Source organism: Bombyx mori, chromosome W, assembly GCF_030269925.1.
Source record: "Bombyx mori chromosome W, ASM3026992v2".
NCBI classification, from domain to species: domain Eukaryota; kingdom Metazoa; phylum Arthropoda; class Insecta; order Lepidoptera; family Bombycidae; genus Bombyx; species Bombyx mori.
In genome coordinates, this window is record NC_085135.1 from 4,771,974 (window position 1) to 4,794,806 (window position 22,833).

At 40.7% G+C, this 22,833-nt stretch overlaps 1 protein-coding gene across 1 annotated transcript; it reads right to left on the reverse strand.

Moving 5' to 3' along the window:
• Nucleotides 1-13,194: 13,194 nt before the first annotated feature.
• LOC134201697 (uncharacterized) lies at nt 13,195-14,013 on the reverse strand. The gene has a single exon (XM_062676939.1). The coding sequence runs from the start codon at nt 14,011-14,013 to the stop codon at nt 13,195-13,197; it is 819 nt and encodes a 272-aa protein (XP_062532923.1).
• Between the last annotated feature and the right edge of the window lie 8,820 nt (nt 14,014-22,833).

Here is a 22,833-nt window from a genome sequence, read left to right on the forward strand (position 1 = left end):
CGCTACCCGAAAGTGGAAATACTCCAACATATATATGTCGTGGATAACGACTTTTAGTTGTCGTGGATAACGATCATGAAAACATGATGCAGATCAGAATACCAGTAACGGTATCTGAAATCACGGGTCGAAAATTCATCGGGAACAGACAGATGCCAATCCATGTGCTTGGTGCGTTACGGTTGATATGTACCTCGATGAACGTCTACTGGATGGTGCATAGCTCATTGTAGTCTTCAGTGGAGCCCTGAAAGGCGATGCCTTATCATGTTGTCGAGGATTTTACAAGTAAGTGTCACATTTGTGACTTATTTCTCGCTCGTTATGCAAAATTCTTGCTGCGACGCTTATCAATTTAAGCAATGGTAAGCCACAAAAGCGTGAATGCAGCATACGCAAGTCGTGTAATAACGTCTGCTACCTCGATGGAAGATCTGAGCCACGAAGAAATCGCCACATCTTACGTTCTGGCTCATGTTGCCCAGTTGACTCTCGACTTATCACATGGCATTTACTAGCGGAAATACGACACGTAACAAGCTATTGCAAGAAATTAAGGCAAGTGCAAGTCTCAAGTGAAACTTCGATCGCAATAATGGATCTGTCATGACGAGTGGGTAGTTCCGACACGAATCGTTTTTAAGCCAATGACTACTGCTAGAGTTACATGGCACTAGTGCAGTAAACCAGGACATGAGACTGTGAATTGTTGCTGAAACTTTAGAATCTACTAGATTCAATACCAATAACACTACACGTTCGATGACTTCGGGCTCCAGCAAGCAAGCAAACAAGAAAGCAAGCAAGTTTCCGTGGGGAAGAAAAATTGACACATCTGAAGTCGTCGTGACCTGTAAGATAAGACGTCCGGTGCGTTCGTGTCTGGCGATGCGGCGGTGTTCGGGTTCCGCTGGCGGATGCAGGTTTTTCCGGTGAAGTGCGTGCTTGTGCATGCTTGACAAGTGTTCGCGGTTGGCTTCCGCCGCATGGGAGTAACATCGTGTAGTAGAGGTGGAACCCGCAAAATTGTAGTTTGCGTGGTGGCTGGTGGTAAGATGTCTTATGAGTCTGCACAGGTAGCCGGAGGTAAGACTCCCACGGTCGCGGCCCACCCAGTCCGCGAGAACCGGGCAGATCGCCTCGACGGTACGGAGGCCGGCCGACGGGTCCGCCGAACGACGAGACCACGCCTCCAGCACGGACTGTCGAGACTGGAGCCCCCGCGCTCCGGCTGCACTTGCGCTAGGGCGCGCCGCCTCGTAGGAGACTGTGAGGTATCCTTGAATGACTGACCGCGATCGCGCGCTGCCGGCGTCGCAGCGCGGCGACGTTCTCGTGGGTAAGGGCGTGGCACCAGACGGGTGCCAGTATAGTGCCATCGACCGCACGGGTACCATCACCCTGCCTATTTCTGCCGTGAAGCAGTGGTGTATTTCGGTTTGAAGGGTGGGGCAGCGGTTGTAACTATACTGAGACATTAGAACTTCTATCTCAAGGTGTGTGGCGCGTTTACGTCGTGGATGTCTATGGGTTCCAGTAACCACTTAACACCAGGTGGGCTGTGAGCTCGTCCACACATTAAAACGAAGAGCGTAATCAAACGAAATTAGATCCGAAGTTTAAAGGGCCGTTTAAAGTAGTTGAAGTATTGGATGGTGACCGTTACACATTGAAAGCTTTAAATTCAAAACATACTTACAAATACCCACACGATAGGCTAAGAAAAATGCCAGCAGGTCACATACAAGTCGAGGTTGATGTAAATCAAGCTTAAATTGTGGTGAAAACTCGAGTAAGGATAGTCTATCGGCCGTATTGTGTTCGACCGTACCAGAAGCTATTACGTAGTCGTAGCCCAGTAGAAATCGGTGTCTCGAGGCAACTCAAGTAGTCCGTGGGTGCGCGGTGCGCGTTTGGCTCTGGCGGAAGTCGGGGTCTGTAAAGACCATCGTGTGTAGTCTCAGCGGGTGATGCACACGGGCGATCCACGCTGTGGATGCGCATCATGAGGGCAATTGCGATTGCTGGTCGGCTGGAGAGCCGTGGCGTTAGATATTTTTACTCGGAAGTTTTCTTTGATCTGAGTTCCTGTAAGCTATGCCTGATTTGTACAGAGTAAATTTGAAGTTTGATGAACGACTGTGGTACGTGCTCTGGCTGCTGAATCGTGAACTTTGTATACCCTATTGTTTGATTTGGTTAAAATGGTATTAAAACAGTTTAAAGCTTTGATGACTTTAAATTTTCCGATAAGTCGTAAAGTGTAGTCAGGAGTGATCGAGCGGAACAAGTGTTCTCGTGGATGTTTTTGATTGTAGGTTAACCATCACAGGAGGACGTGTACAGTCAGGAAGGCCGTGTCGCAATCAGCACGTGATTGCTGCAGCCAATACGAGATATGGAACGCAAGCGCCGTCTGTCGGCGCTCGATGGGTCAACTATTCACCGGTCGAGCGGAGCGACGTGCCGGTAGCTGCGTAATATCGAGTATTTTTGGTAAATGAGAACAATCTGGTGAGTCGTATTATTTTTATTTGGATTCTGGTGCCGAATGCTCTCTTGTCAAGAAATCTATTAGTAGTAGTAGCTTCATAATTCAGCAATTTTATGCGATGGTTCTCATAAAAGGTTTCTGTTGTTTTGACCCAAAACTGTACGGAACAAATCCTTTGCGATGGTTTATTGCTTACTATTGTATGTCATGTACTACCTGATAGTTGTTTTAATCGGTTCAGTGAGATTGAGCATTCAGCGAAATACTTAAAACACTTAAACTTGCGTTATTGATGACCAAGCTCGCGATGAGCTCATGGAATTGTTCTTGACAAGAAGTGCTAGAAGCCGTACATCTTTTTTAAATTGTTCTACCCAAAGAATAACAGAGGCGAGCTCCTTCGAATTCTTAATAGTTCGCGTGCCATATCCCTAAAGGTTTTTACTTAAAATGATACTGAAAGTAAGAGATTAACTTTGACGAGACCAGAACATTGGAAAGTTAGTAAAATTTGATATTGAATTTTGTTGAAATGAAGATAGATGGCTTTAACTGGTAATAGAACCTATGATTACATAAGGTTGCCTCTGTAGTGCTACTGACGAGACTGATCAGTGAGGTGAGAGTATCTCCATCGATTGGTACAGCGGAGACCTGGGTCTCAATGGAGACTATTGTTGTGTTGGTCTAGTAATGACCTTGACTCTATATTGTGAAGTGATGTGTATTGGTTTTATCATTTGTTTTAATGATAATGTGGGTGGCAATGTCACTAGCTGCGCCGGCAGCCAGGCCAGGAGCGTTCTATACGATTTTGTTGACACTAGTGATGTAGAAGATGTAGGATCAAATGACCACGATACAACTGACTGATTAAAGTAAGGATTTTGTTGTCCTATTTTGTGTGATTAGTAAAGAACAGTATTCGGTGTCATTTATGACTGGTAATTGAACACCTCGCTCGATTTAGGTGATGTGTTCGTTTTATTGCCGGATGGAGGCATTGCGATGTGTTTTATGGTTGAAGTGGGTACTGGATGGAAGTTCCACTTGCGTGCCGGATGGAGGAATTAGTGTTTTGTGTTGAAGTTGGGTACCGGATGGAGGTCCGACTTATTTGCCGGATGGAGGCAATAAGTAGTCAAGAGCTACTCGATGGAGGTGGCACTTGAATTGGGTTATCGTCACTCGATATAGGTGGCATGAGTTACTCTCACTAGATGGAAGTAACTGTAACGATAGTTTGTGGTTGATACAGAATACTGATGAAATACTGCTCAGATTGAGTTGTTTTGTAATAACTCTGGTTTCTAATGCTTATTGATTAAGTTATCTACTCACACAGGTTAACATAGTCTGTTAAAGATCTTGTTGAGAGCTAACGTTATGGTTTGTAATGAAAGGAATCCCAATCCTCAATCGTGAATGTATCAGGATTGGCCGAGACGAAACCTGTTTGATATTGCAAAAGGTTGTTTTCCTTGCGTCACACAGGGACGTGTGACGTGTCAGAATGGTCGTGTCGTGGATAACGACTTTTAGTTGTCGTGGATAAAGACTTCTAGTAATATTAAGACGGTGGTTTTGATTATTATTTTAAATGATGAAATGTTGTTTTGATAAATATTACAAAATGAAGGGTAGACTCCGTAACGCCACAGTATAAAATGGCGGTACGTGGACAGAGTCGTGGCATTCCGTGTCAGACAGTCATTCCGTCCGTCTCAGTCAGTGAGTCTCTGGCAGTCAGTCAGTCGGTCTGTCGGTATGTGCAACGAAACTGTCGGCTTATCCTGTCATTGTGAAAGTTGTGTGTGTTGAGTTTCAATAATTATTATTCAAAAGGTTTTATTGACTTTTTATAAACTGAGGTCAACCAAATACGAGTGATGACGGAAACTACCGCTGAGCCATCCCTGACGTGTGCCAACATATATATATATATATATATTATTAGGAATCGGAAGAAAAACCATTAAAAAAAATAACAATTAGCACACATTTACAGAGACTTAAGACAATGACTCACACACACCATGTCCACGACTACCTTCTCCCACGAAGGCCGCCGATCGAATGAATGTTTCGAGCAAAGGCGTTGCTATTTATAAATAAATATATTTATATTTATATTTATAGGCAACATTATTATAAAATTCGTGTTTCGTAAATTAACACTTAAAGTCTTTGAACGATGTTTTCTCGACGAATGTCAACCGACAAATGCGCGGGTGACGGAGCTGCGCGCCGGTTTTATACCCTTTTTGTGGGGTATTCCTTACTCGGCCTCTCCTGACTGTGGTTCGTCCTCGACCACATAACTGGGGTCCACTCGTAACGATGATGCGGAAGCGTGCGAAAGATCTTGTTAAGTCCGCGCCTCCCGAAAGTTCGGCAGGGCAGCCGTCCCAGCTCCAGTCTGCAACCACGATGTGAGGCTGCACCACGTGTGGCGGGCGTCCCGCTCGACCGTCCTGATAGATAATCCTGAAAATGCAGGCAGAGCGCATAAGTAGCTCAGCAGGACTGCAAACGAACTACTCCTTACTCGTGACTCCCTGCGTCGGGCTTAGTAGACCAAAGGCATCATAGTCCCCAACGAGTGAAGCAGCAGGCCACAGATCGAGCGACATCGCCCTCTGCGTCACTGCCAGTCGTACAGCACCGTGAAGTCGGCGGCTCGCGAGCATCACGTGCAGTGTGCACACGAGCAGCACTTGTTGTATGCACGCCAGAAACAGACGAGCGCGCGCAGGCAGCGGCACGCGAGCAGCACGTGTTGTATGCACGCCAGAAACAGACGAGCGCGCGCAGGCAGCGGCACGCGAGCAGTGCGCGCAGTAGCACAATCATTCTTAATGCGCATATTCCTGTTATTATCCAAGGGCCAGTGTGCGTCGCCCTTCCTTAAGTGTCTTCTGCATTTGGTTACCAGTGATCCCTGTAAAATGGTCCCAGACCCACTCGTACGAAGATCGTATTAAAAACGTACAAGTGCATTCCACACGCAGAGCGTATTCAAACGTGTGAAGCTTCCCGACACGCTGACAGTACTCAAACGTGCCGAGGCTTCTCAATACGCCAGCCTAGGCCGATTGTATTGAGGCATCTCACCGTGTAGGATTAATCACACGAGTGAGGGATACGTAAAATGGTCCCAGGCCCACTCGTACGAAGATCGTATTAAAAACATACGAGTGCATTCCACACGCAGAGCGTATTCAAACGTGTGAAGCTTCCCGACACGCCGACCGTACTCAAACGTGCCGAGGCTTCTCAATACGCCAGCCTAGGCCGATTGTATTGAGGCATCTCACCGTGTAGGATTAATCACACGAGTGAGGGATACGTAAAATGGTCCCAGACCCACTCGTACGAAGATCGTATTAAAAACGTACAAGTGCATTCCACACGCAGAGCGTATTCAAACGCGTGAAGCTTCCCGGCACGCCGACCGCACTCAAACGTGCCGAGGCTTCTCAATACGCCAGCCTAGACCAATCGTATTGAGGCATCTCACCGTGACTCCGAGTGAGGGATACGTAACTAGAGAGCAATCATCTATAGCTCACCCTTCAGGTTCACCATAGGAATACGTATATTTGTAAACAATGATCATTATTAACTTTACTGACTCTCAAAGACGGCAGCACATGTCTCAGGGGTCCACTCGCCCCGCCACGACACCATATATTGTGCAGCTGCTTGCGTAGTTTTGCCATAACTGCCGTTGAGCAGCCGTAGGGTATAGCGTCCACTGGGTAGAATTTCGACAACCTTATACGGGCCACGCATGCCGGAATCAAGTTTACCTGCCGACCGATATTACGCAGCTACCGGCACGTCGCTTGCGTGCTACTGCCGCAGGAACCATCGAGGGGCCCGAGCTGGCGGCAATACCCGTGAGGCACCATCCTCACCATTCGGTAAGGTCCACGGATTGCCGGATCTACATTTCCTGTAGACTGTGAGTTATTACCCAAACAAGATTATCGACATTAAAAACGGCTGCTGCTCGTCGGTGCCCGTCCACGCGAGCATCATGTCGCTTTTCACTCCGTGATACCAATTGATGAGCTCTACCTCGACCTAGTTCTCGACGAACTTAACGGCTCCGAAACACCTCAGTCGTGACATCACTAATTAGAGTCCTCACCACAGGTGTGGTGGCGTCTTTTCTACCAGAAGCTGCAGGGCGGATGTCTGTTGTCTTGCATTTTGTGATGTTCAGAATGAGCTGTAATCTCAAAAGTTGAATTGACCATTTTGCCAACATAGTCCCGAATTCACCTTCGGAAGTATGCAGTCAACCTCAAGAATTATCTACCTGTGTGACATTACGAGTCACTGGTGACTGATTTAGTGCCTGAACCCTATGAGGACTCGGCCTAACCTGACCTCCACTAAAAATGAAATCAAATCGTGAGTAGATTAGTGTTCGCGGCTCTAACCTGAAGGCCCATTATGCCCCGTATCACTATTAAAGTTCAAAGTTCTATCAGAAGTAACCCATTCACTCAGCCAAACCCTAGCATCGTCCCTTAAACATGATGCCACTCGCGATAAGCATTCGTGGTCGTTCCACCCGTTAACTTCTCTGGCGCGTTCTACTTCTTCGCACAAACTTCAATGTAATTATTAATCGATGGGTCAAAATACGATATGTAACAATTTTGCGACCTTGAGGGTTGCAAAGTTTTAATTGCTTCCATTAAAGCACTGGAGAGGGTAGACGCCTTAGAACCAGGGATACTAGATTCCACGTGGCCTTGTTGCGAACCAACGATATTCGACATGGGAGTCGTAACTGTCCGTAGAATATCGGTGGTCTGTTCAGCGCGCGCCTTATCGTTAGAAGGTGTCGCGACAGGTTCAATCGTGCGCGAGCGCGATCTCGACCTCCACTACGAGCGCGACGGGCACTACGAGAGCGGTTCCTACTACGCGACCCGCGCCTAACCCGAGCACATGACCGACGCACATCAGTACTGCGAGAATTACGCTGGTCTCGGACCCGCAAGCCATCCCGTGAAGTACGACCTCTATCGTTCGTATCGCGATCCTGTCTATCATCTCTGTGATCGCGAAAGCATGTCGTTTTCGATTACGAGAATCATCTCGAGACGGTCGCCTCCGTGTACTAGAAGTTTCAGCATGTCTCATTATCACAGTTAAAATTTGCAATCACACAATAAAAATAACAAATAAAGTATGAAAGCATCAAAGTAAGCAGTCATTGTAAAACAAAACAAAGTTCAGAGTTTTACGCTACTGTGGGCTATTTGAGTCCTTTATCCCACTTCTGATATTAGGAATCAGAAGAAAAACCATTAAAAAAAATAACAAGTAGTACACATTTACAGAGACTTTAGACAATGACTCACGCACACCATGTCCACGACTACCTTCTCCCACGAAGGCCGCCGATCGAATGAATGTTTCGGACGGAGGGTCGTCGTATCCTTTTGCGGGGGCACGGAGCGGGCCTCGGGGAAACCCCTCTGCCCGGACATGTGGCTCCCTGCCTAATAAGACAGGGGTGATGCGCTACTGGATGGGGTATCAGGCAGGCGTGATGATATGTGTCCTATATGTTAGAGACATGGGATTATTATTTGGGGATCCGTGGGGTCGGCTTCTTTCTTCGTCACTCTTCTCTTCTCTTCTCTTCTTCTTCTTCTCTTCTTTCTTCCTTCTTCTTCTTCTTTCTTCTGGGGCGGCTGCCTCTCTCCTCCATTTCTTTTTTTTTTTTTTTTTTTTCCCTGTACTATTTACAATTTAATCTTAACCTAACTTAACCTAAAATAAGCCTAACTTAGTTTAACTTACATCTAAGTGACAGCAGCGCGCCGTTCCTGCACTCCGTGGAGTGCCGGGACAGCGCGCGCCGTCACGCCTAAACCTAACCCTAATCTAACTTAACCTAACATAGCCTAATCTAACCTAATATGGGGGAGAGAGCAAGCCGCGCTCCTCGCTAGAGTCCTCCCCCCCTCTCCCCATTGTTACAATTTTTGATGGGAGGGAGGACTGTAGCGGGTGTGAATACCCCATCCCAAAAGGGGGTGGGGGGTGGGGTCAAAGCCCCTAATGGAAATGAGGCTGCACCTACGGGGTGCAGCCGCGGTCCCCTTACGGGGGAGCTGCCAAACGGGCAAGAGGCGTGGGACTAGAGGCTGGTGAAACTCAGCTCCGAGAGGGGCGCTCATAGGTCCTCCCCGGCCTCACAGCCGGCGAGGAACTTTATCTCCGAACGATCGTCGGGGGTACCAATAGCTCCCGCGGCAACGCCGTACCATCCGGTGGTCTGGCGTGCAGCGGGGCTATGTTGTGGAGATGCTCATGGAGCCCGTTTTCGGCTCGCTCGTACATGTTACGGGCGAGCCTAGTCACAAACTCCACGAGCGACTCCACACCTAGGTCCCGGGCAATAACGTCATTTCTGACGTACTGCCCGGCCCCGACAATAATGCGGAGGGAAAGACTCTGCTGGGCCTGCAACCCAGATCGCTGGGACGGCGACAACAGGTGATACCAGGCCTCAGCAGCGTATGTGAGGCGGGAACGGACGTATGTCTTGTAAATGGCGAGTTTGGTCCTGGTCGGAAGCCCGGACGCAAACACCGGCCGCAACAAGAACATGGCCGCGCGAGCCTGACCGATGACTCGGTTGACATGCGCGACCATGCTCAAAGAGTGGTCGATGTCGCATCCGAGATACCGGACCGTGGTCCTGAACTCGACATTCACACCTCGGAGGCTGAGTTTCTTTGGGACGACTCTGATACGGACCGGACCGTAGAGTAAGGCCGCGGTCTTTCCCACATTGACCGCGACTCGCCAACGGTCCAGCCACTGGGGCAGTAAATCCAAAAGCCTCTGCATCCTCATGATGGCTGCAGAGGGGAACGGAGAGGACGAGAAGTAGGCCGAGTCGTCAGCGAACAAGGCCAACTTCACGTCCTCCTCCCACGCCCGAAGGTGACCCTCCAGGGTGGGGATGTAAATGTTTCGAGCAAAGGCGTTGCTATTTATAGGCACTGTACCCTCAACATTATTATAAAATTCGTGTTTCCTAAATTAACACTTAAAGTCTTTGAACGATGTTTTCTCGACGAATGTCAACCGACAAATGCGCGGGTGACGGAGCTGCGCGCCGGTTTTATACCCTTTCTGTGGGGTATTCCTTACTATATATATATAGTTCTGTCTCAATTTCTCATAAAACGCTAATAAGAGCGAAAAAGACAACCTAGGTAACTTTTTACAGCTTTCACTGCATATTAAAGCAAAATGGTTTTTTTTTCGGGTTGAAATTCTTCCGAAAAAATTTGGGGTACTCAATGACGCGCGCCAAGTACGATATTTTAATTTTTTTATTTTTAAATTTTCAAAAAAAAATTTTTAATTTTTTCGACATTATGACGGTTTCTCGGTATTTTTTTGTATTTCACATCTTTTTGTAGAGAATGAAAGTTATTGAAGTCTTATTTTTTTTGTAAAGTGCAAATGTCATTGAGATGAGTTTTATTTTTTTATAATTAATAATTAATTAATTTTTTACAGTGAAACTGTTTTTGTTCGGATCTCAGTTAATAATAATAATAATAATAATAAGCCCTTTATTTCTTGCTTTACAAAGTTTAAAAAAAAAAAAAGATATAATAAATATAAATGTATGTAGTATGTAAAAGAGTTTTGTAATAAATCAGTAAAATTTAGTTAGCAAGAACCCCGGATCGGGTAAAGGCCTCCTCCAAAGATGCCCAAGCGTCTCTATCCTGTGCTACGTCTATCCAGTTTGGGCCAGCTGTTCGTCTAAGATCGTCTTCCCATCTGGTTAGTGGTCTCCCTCGACTTCTCTTGCCCGTTGGGCCGCTCCAAGATGTAACTTTCGCAGTCCATCTCTGGTCTGTATATCTCGCGACATGGCCAGCCCATTTCCATTTTAGTTTTAGCGCATAAGTCAGGGCGTCGGTCGCGTTAGTGGTTCTTCTTATCTTAGTATGCCTTACCTTATCCATCTTCCTTATTTTGAGCATACTCCTCTCCATCCCCCTTTGACAGGTCCTGATTTTATTTGTGGCTTTAGAGGAGAACTTCCACGTCTGGCACCCATACGTCAGGCATGGTAATAGACTTGAGTTCATAACTTTTGTTTTGATATCTGTGGGCATATTACTTTTGAAAATTTCCTTTAGGTTCCAAAATTTATTCCATGTCGATTGAACCCTTCTTTCCATTTCTAGTATGTCGCTGTTTTTGGCAAAACTTAGCAGTTTTCCCAAGTATATGTATTTCTCTACATATTCTAGTGGCTCTCCATTGATTTTTATAGGATTTTTCCATCTGTTGTTGGTCATTATCTTGGTTTTAGTAAGGTTCATCTCGAGCCCCACCTTGATACTGGCTTGGTGTAGAGTCTCTATCATGTATTGCATCTGGCCGGCCGTCTCTGACAGAAGTGCTAGGTCGTCTGCGAACCTAAGATGACTTAAATATTCTCCTTTTATACAAAGTCCTATTTTGTGAAAGTCCAGCTTGCCAATGATGTTTTCCAGGATTGATATAAATAGTATTGGGGAAAGGGGGTCCCCCTGTCTTACTCCTCTTTGAATGGGAAACCGTGGGCCAATGGACTCGAGTTTGATCCTTCCTTTATTGTTATTGTATATATTTTGGATAGTCTTTATATATACTTCTTCAACTCCTTGCTCTGCCAAACTTTCCCATATGCTGTTGTGCGAAACGGTGTCGAAAGCTTTTTGGTAGTCAATAAAAGTTATATATAGAGTTCTCTGGTGTTCTTGATATTTTTCTATTATTAACTCTATTGTATGGATGTGGTCAATTGTTGAAAAGCCTTTTCTAAAACCCGCTTGTTCTACTGGTTGTTTTGTTTCTAGTGTTTTACTTATTCGAGTTTTAATAACTGTAGAGAACAATTTGTATAGGCTAGGAAGTAGGCTGATTGGTCTATAGTTGCCAATATTTTTAGGGTCTCCTTTTTTATATAACAATATGATGTTTGCTTCCGACCACTGAGTGGGAGTTACAGAGTGTTGTAGTATCGAGTTAAAGAGTTTCGCTAACGGTGCAGCCAGAATTAATTGAGCAGCTTTCAGTGCTTCGTTTGTAATTTTGTCGGAGCCTGGGCTTTTTTCAAGTTTCAGTTTTTTTATTGTTTCTATGATTTCGTTTTCATTTATCTCTGTATATTTTTTAGATTGGTCTACTTTGCTGTTATTTGGCGTTGTTATATTGTTATTGTTGCTACTGTATAGATTTCTATAAAACTCTGTAGCAGTATTGACAATATCTTTTCGTTTGTATATTTCTTTGTCCACATTTTTCAATCCTTTTATCCAGCACTTATTTGTTCGAAGCTCCTTAAATGGTTTCTTCGTGCTACCGCAAAGCTGTAGGTGTCTCAGTATAGTGTCTTGTTTGTATTTTAAATAATCTTTTTTTATATATTTGTTGACTATTTTGTATAAGGCAGAGAGTTCGTTTCTCATGGAACGAGTTTTATTTTTGGTTGACTGTAGTACTTTTCTTCTTTGTAGCAATCTTTCAGTTCTTTCTTGTAGTATTTTATATTTATAATTTCTCTTGTTTATTTTTGAAATTTTTAGGCTTTCAGAAATAGCATTGCTAATTTTATCATAACAAGTATTTATCGTTTCGTTTGTTTGGTAGATAGCTGCCTCAGATAGTTTTAGTTTAAGGTTGTCCTTATATTTTTCTATTTCCTTTAGGCTTCTAAGTTGGTATTCTTGTTTATTTGTAAATCGGGCTCTGCTTAGTTTATGTTTAGAGAGCTTTACTGATCCTCTTATTGCACGATGATCAGATGGGTAGTTCAGGTTCAGAACTTCGAGGTTCTCAAATAATTTTGGTTGGTTTGTGAGAATGTAGTCAATCTCGTTTTTGTGAAGCCCATTCGGCGAAATCCAAGTCCATTTTCGGTTTGGGTGTTTCTTAAAACAGGTATTTATTATTGTCAACTTGTGTTCGAGCGCAAAGTTCACAAGTTTCTGGCCTCTGCTATTTCTTGTGCCGTGTCCATGTTTTTTCACGACTAAATCTTCGTTTTCTTTAGGGGCTCCTACCTTAGCGTTGAAATCGCCCATAAGTATGATATGTGTGTGTGTAGTTGTTAGTGCTTTCTCAATTGACTCATATAATTCTTCAATTTCAGTTTCTTTTGCTTCTGTCGTAGGGAAGTAGACTTGCAGAATGGATATCTTATGGTCTCCTATGTTTAAGTTGAGTATAGCTAAGCGCTCTGATATACCAATGAAGCTCTCGATATTGTTTTTTATTGTCTTGTTTATTATAAAGCCCACCCCATATTGTCCTGCTGTTTGTCCCTTGTAGCAGAGTATAAAGTTCTCATGTTCTTTAATTTCACAACCTTGACGTCTTACTTCTGAGATTCCCATAATGTCATATTTTATAGTACTTAAGCATTTTTCTAATTCCAATAAACGTTCATATGAAGATAGAGTCTTAACATTGTATGTTAATATTTTTAGTTGATGATTTTGTTTAGTGTTTGTGTTCGTAGGGATTGTGATTTTCTTTGGAGGGTTGTGGTCATAATCCTCCACGGTGACCAACCGGGTTGGGGGATTTGTTATGTTTTTTGTATTTGAATATTTCTTTGTTGGATCTGTGTGGAGAGGAGCAGCTAATTGCTATGCCTTGTTTTTGGAGATTTCTTTATCAATTGTAGTGTTTTTATTTGTTAAGAAGTTTAGCATGCCCGGCTTAATTACTCTTTCTGAGGTACTGTGTGTTCTTCTCGCCATGGGATCGTGCTGTGATTGTGGTTTGTTCTTCTTTTTTGTTTGTGTGTTTATTTCCTTTGGCGTGTCCTCGGTAGGTTTTGTTGGTGAAGGAGAAAGCTTTCTTTTAGATGTTTGTTTAGGTATGACCAGTTTATCATATTTTAGGAAAGCCATGTTTCCTTTTTCTCTCTCTATTTTTAACTGTTCTTGTAGTTGTTTCCTCTTTTCTAAGACTTGTTTAGGGTAGTCTTCTTTCATATAGTAACCTGTGTCTTGCAGTGCTCTTTTTTGTTTAAAGATTTTGATCTTCATGTCCAGGTTTAAGAAAGATACCACTACTGGACGTGGTCTATCGTTTTTCTTTCCTAGTCTTTTAACTTCTTGTAGGTCGCTATAGGTTAGTTTGACTGAGAAATGTTGTTCTAACCATTTAAGCATATTTTTTCCTAGGATATCATATGAAGATTCCAGTTCTTCGATGCCGAAGAAAACTATATTTCTTTGTCTGGCTTGCTTTTCTAGAAAGCTGATTCTTTTCTCCTGATTATCTACTATTTCTTTTAATTTTTCATGTTTCTCTTCTAGGGCAAAAAATTTTTCCTCTAATATTTTATTTATATTTTGTGTAACTTGTTGTGTCACGTTTTCACCACTTTCTCTAATAGCTTTTTTGTGATCGTCTAATTCCAGTTGGATTACTTTTAGAGCTTTCATAATTTCATCCATGATTGTTATTGTGGTTTATCAGTAGTAATTTGTTTACATGTATGTGTCGCCTTCTAGTGGCAAGTCTTGATATTTATTTCGAGCGGAACGTTAGATCGATGTGATTGTAAGCTGTTTCAGAACCCAAGTAGCTTTGTCGGACTTTGAAGTAGTACGTGCTTGTTTTAGCAGATGGCGTTGCTAGGGTCAGAGTATTTTAGATGATTTTGAAAAAAACGGTGCTTCTTATTATAAAAGAGGTTATGTTTTCACTAAGATGTATTTATTATCACTTTTATTCATTCTTAAACACTCTTTAGCACCAAATAATGAACAAAGACCGTCCAAAAAGTCTTGTACTTGATTATAAACGCGAACAGTTCACACAAAAAGGTTCACAAGTCACTAGTAACTTTTGGTCGTTTTACTTTCTTCGGATAGTGTCTTTGTTGGTATCTTCAATATATGACGTTATTTATCAAATTTCCTTCCACAATATCTCTTTATTTTGATGATATATACTTTTTAAATATTTTTATATGAATGTTTTTAACGGAGCCGATGCTAACTGTGGCACTATAGCGCCCTCTCTCCGGATCTCAGTTACCAGGTCATAAAATCCATTAAAAATGTAGGAATAATTCCAGCGCACCCTGGCGGCCGTAGATTACCATGTATTCTCGAAGTATTTATAGTCTGTGGCATATCACTTTTTACATCGAAAAATACTTTTTGGCGGGAACGCGAGCAGTGAAGTTGTGTGATTTGTTTTATTTTGTCTATTTAGTGTTTCTTCAGGTTTAAATGTGTAATAACGGTGGTTTATTAACTGTTTAATATCTGTGAAAGTGCACAAATGTGGGAAAATGAAACAAAGCTGCTAGCAACTAGCTGCTGGAACCCGAGAAGTTACGTCTAGACGTAACTTCTCGGGTTCCTCCAAAAAGTCCACTGAAAAAATCTCAAATCAAATCAAATCAAAAAAAATTTTATTCAACATAAATGAAAGTACATACTTGTTGAACGTCAAAAAAAAAACTACCGCCAATTCACAAGAACTAGCCTCCGTCCTGAGAAGAATTGGCAAGAAACTCAGCGGGCATGTCTTTTTTTTTTACATATGAAATTATTATTTATTTATTTTTTAATATTAGATTTTTTTTTAAATATGAATTTTTTACAATGAGTAATATAACGTAACAATTACTACAATATTGAAATGCCTGGAGCGAGCAACTCATTCCCACTTTGTGCAATCTTCTAGATAATCATTGACTTTATAGTAAGCTTTATTGCACAGATGTTCTTTATTAGTTTTCTTAAACCTATGTATATGTAGGTTCTGAACATCTTGTGGGATTTTGTTGTACAGGCGCACAGACAAACACCCGAATGAATTTCGTATCTTAATCATCTCTATCTCAGTAAATGACCACCATTTTACTGCGATTATATTTCATCCCATATCATCTCATTTCATTAAATTTCATCCCAGTTGATTAATGTCTCAAATTAATCATCTTCATTTCATTTCACTCCATATTATCATTTTTCATAAAATTAAGAATATAAAGTAAAATAAGACATGACTTAAAGGTCTTAGTTACCAGGTCATAAAATCTCTTAAAAAAAAAACATCGAAAAAGGACTTTTTGGCGGGAACGCGAGGAGTGAAGTTGTGTGATTTGTTTTATTTTGTCTATTTAGTGTTTCTTCAGGTTTAAATGTGTAATAATGGTGGTTTATTAACTGTTTAATATCTGTGAAAGTGCACAAATGTGGGATAATGAAACAAAGCTGCTGGACGTAACTTCTCGGGTTCCTCCAAAAAGTCCACTGAAAAAATCTCAGTAAATGACCACCATTTTACTGCGATTATATTTCATCCCATATCATCTCATTTCATTAAATTTCATCCCAGTTGATTAATGTCTCAAATTAATCATCTTCATTTCATTTCACTCCATATTATCATTTTTCATAAAATTAAGAAAATAAAGTAAAATAAGACATGACTTAAAGGTCTTAGTTACCAGGTCATAAAATCTCTTAAAAAAAAAATACATCTAAAAAAAGTCAGGATCGAAATTTTTGAGCGAGCTATAGTTTGTGGTGATAAAATTAATAATTTCAAGTAGATTAATTGTTGTAATTGATATAACTAGTTAATATCAGTAAAATAAAGTTGTGAGTGATTGATATAATATACAATTTAGGTGTGGCGGGTAGCCATCATACAACGCAAGATAATTGACAGATGCCTGAATCTCGCTTATGACATTTTCAAGATAAAGCGCATATATACAAGTTCCGAACAACAACATTCGGACCGTCGGTCTACCGACCAAATATCACCCGCTCGGTGGAAGATCTTCCCTTTGTCGTATACCTACAAACTGGTGACCTGCGACGAGATGTGAACACGCAACCTTCTGATTCATCATCAGCGCATCAAGAACTTCGGCTACCATAATCCCCGCATTCTCGCAGATAAAAGCACGTCATTGACAGTCGTCCCACAGCAAGCCAGCATCGCAGCCTCAACAGGACCATCGCAGCCGACTCACCGCGCTTCCTGGTCCTACGGCACGCAACTTCACTGCCTCATCACGCCGCTGCAGTTCATCGCAGCCCACGACCGGATCATCAACGCTTGGGGTCACACATCTCCGCCGTGGCAGCTCTGCATCACATGGACTACGCACGACACGCACGTAATAACAATTTTATCTAACAACAACCTAAGAATTAGCAATTTAGTAATTCTACACTATATATTTGTTGAATTGCATATTGAAGCATAGTTCAAAACAGTTACTTCATCAGGAACATCTATCTATTGAGTAATAATAATACCATTATGTAATAATCATTGTATATTCATTTATTTATGATAAATGGCAAATAGAAACATTTTACATACATAATAATATTTATTTAATAACGTAATAATTATACTTATCTTTTAATTCACAATGTCCACACTTATACACAGTATCAAGCCAGAGAGAGAGCTCCGCACCGCCCGACGTCTCAACCGAGAATGAATCGAGATTGGTCGGCGCAGGGGCTTTTGTAGGCGGTGACAAACAACTATGCGTCATACTTGTTTGTCATCGCTCGAACGTTGGCTTTAATTTAAAATTGTATTTACTGCAATTATTTATAAATATATTATTACTTAATTTATTAACATTATTTGCGTTATATTTCTATACCTATACATAGGCATAAACTATCAATATATTATTACTTAATTTACTAACATTATTTGTGTTATATATCTATACCTATACATAGGCATAAGCTATCACGGCCATACTGACAGTACTTCGTCCTCGAAGTATTGTGTTACTATTTTATTTATAATATATGAGTAGGTATATGCGATTCATTAATCAACATAATATACATGGCACAGAAAAAAAAAGAAAGTAGTCAAAACATTTCAAACAAGTCGAATGAATCATTTGTATAGACACGATGGTCCCCTTTAAATAAGTAACAGAGTAATTTGCCAACTACATAGACATGTCGATCACATTCACCCGCTGCTTGTGAGATAATCGACACCAAATAGAAGGTCGACCAGCGGTACTCTGACTTCGAGTAATGCCAACTACATAGACATGTCAATCACATTCACCCGCTGCTTGTGAGATAATTGACACCAAATAGTAGGCCGACCAGCGGTACTCGGATTGAAAAATTATTGAGTAATGCCAACTACATAGACATGTCAATCACATTCACCCGCTGCCTGTGAGATAATTGACACCAAATAGAAGGCCGACCAGCGGTACTCGGATTGAAAAATTATTGAGTAATGCCAACTACATAGACATGTCAATCACATTCACCCGCTGCCTGTGAGATAATTGACACCAAATAGTAGGCCGACCAGCGGTACTCAGACAGATAAAATTTAAAGCCAAATATTTTTACTCATTCACAATATGACGTGAGTTTCTCAATTTCTTTTTGTACCATGTATATATTTTTAGTAACATTTTATGTAGGTAACCCATGTTCTTAAAAAAAAAACTAATTTAAATACAAAACATTATATAGTTGAAAAATAAATATAATCATCAAACAATTATAATCTTGAAATCTAAGAAATCACAAATTATCATCAACCCATTCTCCTGGCCAAAACCGTAATTTTTCCTTAGCGACAACTATATTCCTAACATTACCGTTGCCTTTCAGAGTATAGCGATCATTTGGAAGGATAGACTGAATTTCGTAAGGGCCCTTAAATCTAGATCTTAATTTATCATTACGCCTATGATCTTGGCTGACATAGACCAAATCACCTATATTGTATTGTTTATTATTCCGCCTAACATGATCAAATCGTTGCTTAAATGTTTCTGCTATTTTTTGTAGTCTCTGTTTGGCTATTTCACGATCAGCTTGGACGTCAATATTCTGGTGTAAATCCTCATCATTAATAATTCCGTTTAGATGAGATTGTACTATAGGTATATTTGCTTCTATACCGGTTAGTAAACGTAAGGGGGTGAAACCAGTCGATTTTTGTACTGTCGTGTTAATTGACTGCTGTACTTTTGGCAATACGTTCGGCCACTCTGACGGCTCCTCGCACATAGTGTTTAACATATTGACTACAGTAGCCACATAACGCTCAACCTGACCATTGCCTCGAGGTGTACCAGTAGCTATCATGTGGTGTTCGATATTCAGTTCTCTAAAAAGGTCTTTGATTTGATTAGAGCTAAAATTCGTACCACGATCAGTTATTACCAATGATGGTGTACCAAATAGTGTAACAGTTTCTCGGATAATTGGTATTAATTCTCCCGCACTTAGTGTTTTAAGGGGTTTTAAGAGACAAAATTTTGTGAAACCATCAACTAATAATAGTATGTGCTTAAAGCCTTCCGTGGTTGTTGGAAAAGGCCCTGTGCAATCTAAATGTATGGTATGGAATGGTACAGCAACTTTATCGATCGGATGTAATAACCCTTGTTTAGGACCAGAGACTCCCTTTTTCTTAACGCAAGTAAGACAATGGTTAATATATTTTTTGATAAAAGATGTTATCCCTGGGAACCAAAAATATTGTCGGATTTTATGTAAAACTTTATCGAACCCCACATGACAATTTTCATCATGAAATAGTTTTAAGATTTTTAATCTACATCCCTTCGGCACAAACAACCTCGGCTCAGCATCAGGACTAGTTTTATAATGTAATAAATTATTTTTAATTACATATTGGTTAGTGTCTAAGTTACCGGCTTGTAATTGCGACATTAGGGTCTGGGTTTCGGGGTCATTTGTTTGCGAGATTTTTAACCAAGACTCGGGACTTATATTATCGGCTTCAATAAGATTAACTTTAAAATAATGCTGCCGTTCTGAAGGAGCGGAAACAGGATTGCGACTTAGAAAATCAACATGACTGATGAATTTACCTTTTTTATACTGGATATCAAACTGAAAATCCTGCATAAAGGTCCACCAACGTGCTACCCTAGGTGACAAATCTTTTTTAGTCATGGTTGATTTTATTGCATTGCAATCAGTAATTATTGTAAATTTAATGCCAAGAAGGTATACTCGAAAGTGTTTTAATGCATTAAAAATGGCAAGTGTTTCTAGGTCATAAGAGCAGTACTTGGATTCTGCTGGACTTGTCCGTTTACTATAATAAGCGACCACCTTATTCACGTTGTCTGACTTTTGTAATAATATTGCTCCATAACCTATAGCACTAGCATCGGTGTGTAACTCTGTTGGACGCTGAGGGTCAAATATTGTCAAAAGAGGTTTGGAGGTAAGACGATCAATTACATACTTTCGTGCTCTATCTTGTTCAATGCCCCATTCCCATTTTTCGTTGTTTCTAGTCAATTTTGTTATACAAGCTGTCTTCGAGGCAAAATCGGGTATAAATTTCCTAAAATAACTACATAAGCCCATAAATTGTCGGACTTGTTTAACATTAGAGGGTGTTGGTGAATTTGCTAAAGCATTGGTTTTAGATTCACCCGGCCTAACACCTTCACGAGATATTTGTCTCCCCAAATACTCGATGCTATCTAGGAAGAATTTGCATTTCTTAAGATTAACTGTAAAGCCACAAGAGCTAAGTGCCGAAATTGTTTGTTCCAAATAAGATAAACCTTCTTCAATTGTATTAAACGGGATCAAAATGTCATCAATATACACCAAAAGAAATGGTAAATGGCCTACTGCCTTAGTGATAGCTCTTTGAAACACCGACGGGCCATTACAAATTCCAAAAGGCATTTTCGTAAATTCGTAATGTCCGTCTGGTGTTACAAAGGCGGTGTATTTAGTGGAGTTACTGGAAATAGGGATTTGATAAAAGCCATTTTTCATATCTATGGATATATAATACGTTGAATTTCCCAATTTATCTATTTGATCTTCAATGAGCGGGAGAGGATATCGATCCTTTTCTATTATCTTATTTAACGCTCTATAATCAATGCACATTCTATCGCTTCCATCTTTTTTTTTAACTAAAATCATGGGACTAGCGAAAGATGAATTACTTTCTTTGATTATTTTTTTATTCAATAAATCTTCCACTAATTCTTTAACCTTCTCTCTTTCTATCGGGGCTAATCGGTATGGCCTGTAATAGATTACCTCATCTCTTTTTAATTTTATTTCAAGTTCACCAGTCTTTACATGACCAATATTGTCCAAAACAGAGGGGTATTTTTGAAAAATAGCCCTTATCCTATCCTGCAGCTGATGATCTAGACTGTTTATCGCACCTGAGAGTTCCATTATACTATTAAGGTTAACGTTTTGTATCAAATTTACGTTATAACTAGATTTCGTAATACTTTTTCGCACTAATCGAGAACCTAAATAGTCGGTCACTAATGCAATGTCGGGATGTTGGATAGCATTTCTGCCAATCAACAGACCGTATTCAAAATCGGTATCCGTAATGACAAAAATATCTAGTTCGATACACAATTCATCAAATTTAACAGGAACTGTAATTTTGGCAAATACTTTCAAGGTACCTTTGCCTATCCCGCAAAGAGATAAATAACATGGGTTAAAGTGGACGCCAAGACGTTCTGCTATAGATTGTTTGATTATACTACAGCTTGATCCTGTATCAATAAGTGACTGAATTAAGACATTATTAATATGTACTGGTGTTAAAACTAATTCGCTTTGTCTAAAAAATTTACTTCGTTATCAATTTTAGAAGGGTCCGTTTTGGGTTTATATCTACAGTAAGAATCTAAATGCCCGGGTTTTTTGCAATAAGTACAAAATTTTCTTTTTTCATTATTTGATCCTTGTTCTGAATTAGGTTTATTATCTTGGGTACTTTTTTTACTGTAACATTGTTGTTTGGTGTGACCGATTTTACCACAGTTAAAACACCTTGTGTCATCGGGTTTAGAATCAGTCTTAAAGCGCTTAGAGGGTTGCGCATTGTAAGAGTCTTTACTGTCTATTGGCCTTTTTTTTGTTTTCGCGTAAGAAGTAAATAGGGCAATTAATTCTGAAGTAGTTTTAACATTGCTGTTAAACGAAGCCATTTTTACATTAACATCGCATATACTACCACAGACTAATTCAATCAATTGTAATTCCGTAAATGTAATTTTTGTATTCTTTAGTAACCTAATTTTTTCCCTTGCGTACTCGCAATAAGAATCTGCAGTTTCCGACGTGTATAGTACTGCCTTATGAAGTTTTTCTGCTAGATTCTTTTTCTCAGGGTATAAAGCTACCAGCTCTAAACGTAAATTGTCCCACGAACGACCCTCAGCCGGGTCCCATGTTTCAAACCACAATAAGGCGGATCCCTTAAGGGCCTTACCAGCTTTGGCGACTGTTGCGATGTTACTCCATCCAAACTCTTTGGAGAGGGTTTCAATATTGTTGCACCATGATTCAGCACCAAGGTCACTTTTAGCAGGATCAAATACGGGCAGGGCGACCTCGCTGTCGTTCTGGCGGGAACCGGAAACTGCGTCTTTGATGGCCTTCAGAAGCTCTTGTAAGATAGGTAAATCCATCTGGAGTTTTAAAAGAAAAATATTAATCAACAAGCTAGGATTATCGAATCCCACTTCTGATAATAACAATTTTATCTAACAACAACCTAAGAATTAGCAATTTAGTAATTCTACACTATATATTTGTTGAATTGCATATTGAAGCATAGTTCAAAACAGTTACTTCATCAGGAACATCTATCTATTGAGTAATAATAATACCATTATGTAATAATCATTGTATATTCATTTATTTATGATAAATGGCAAATAGAAACATTTTACATACATAATAATATTTATTTAATAACGTAATAATTATACTTATCTTTTAATTCACAATGTCCACACTTATACACAGTATCAAGCCAGAGAGAGAGCTCCGCACCGCCCGACGTCTCAACCGAGAATGAATCGAGATTGGTCGGCGCAGGGGCTTTTGTAGGCGGTGACAAACAACTATGCGTCATACTTGTTTGTCATCGCTCGAACGTTGGCTTTAATTTAAAATTGTATTTACTGCAATTATTTATAAATATATTATTACTTAATTTATTAACATTATTTGCGTTATATTTCTATACCTATACATAGGCATAAACTATCAATATATTATTACTTAATTTACTAACATTATTTGTGTTATATATCTATACCTATACATAGGCATAAGCTATCACACGCAACATTCAAGCTCAGTCTCGACTCACCGCAGACTTCGAGCAGCCCTGACGACATCCACGCAGCATTCAGCTCAGTTTCGACTCACTGCAAACTTCGAGCAGCACTGGCGACACGCACGCAGCATTCA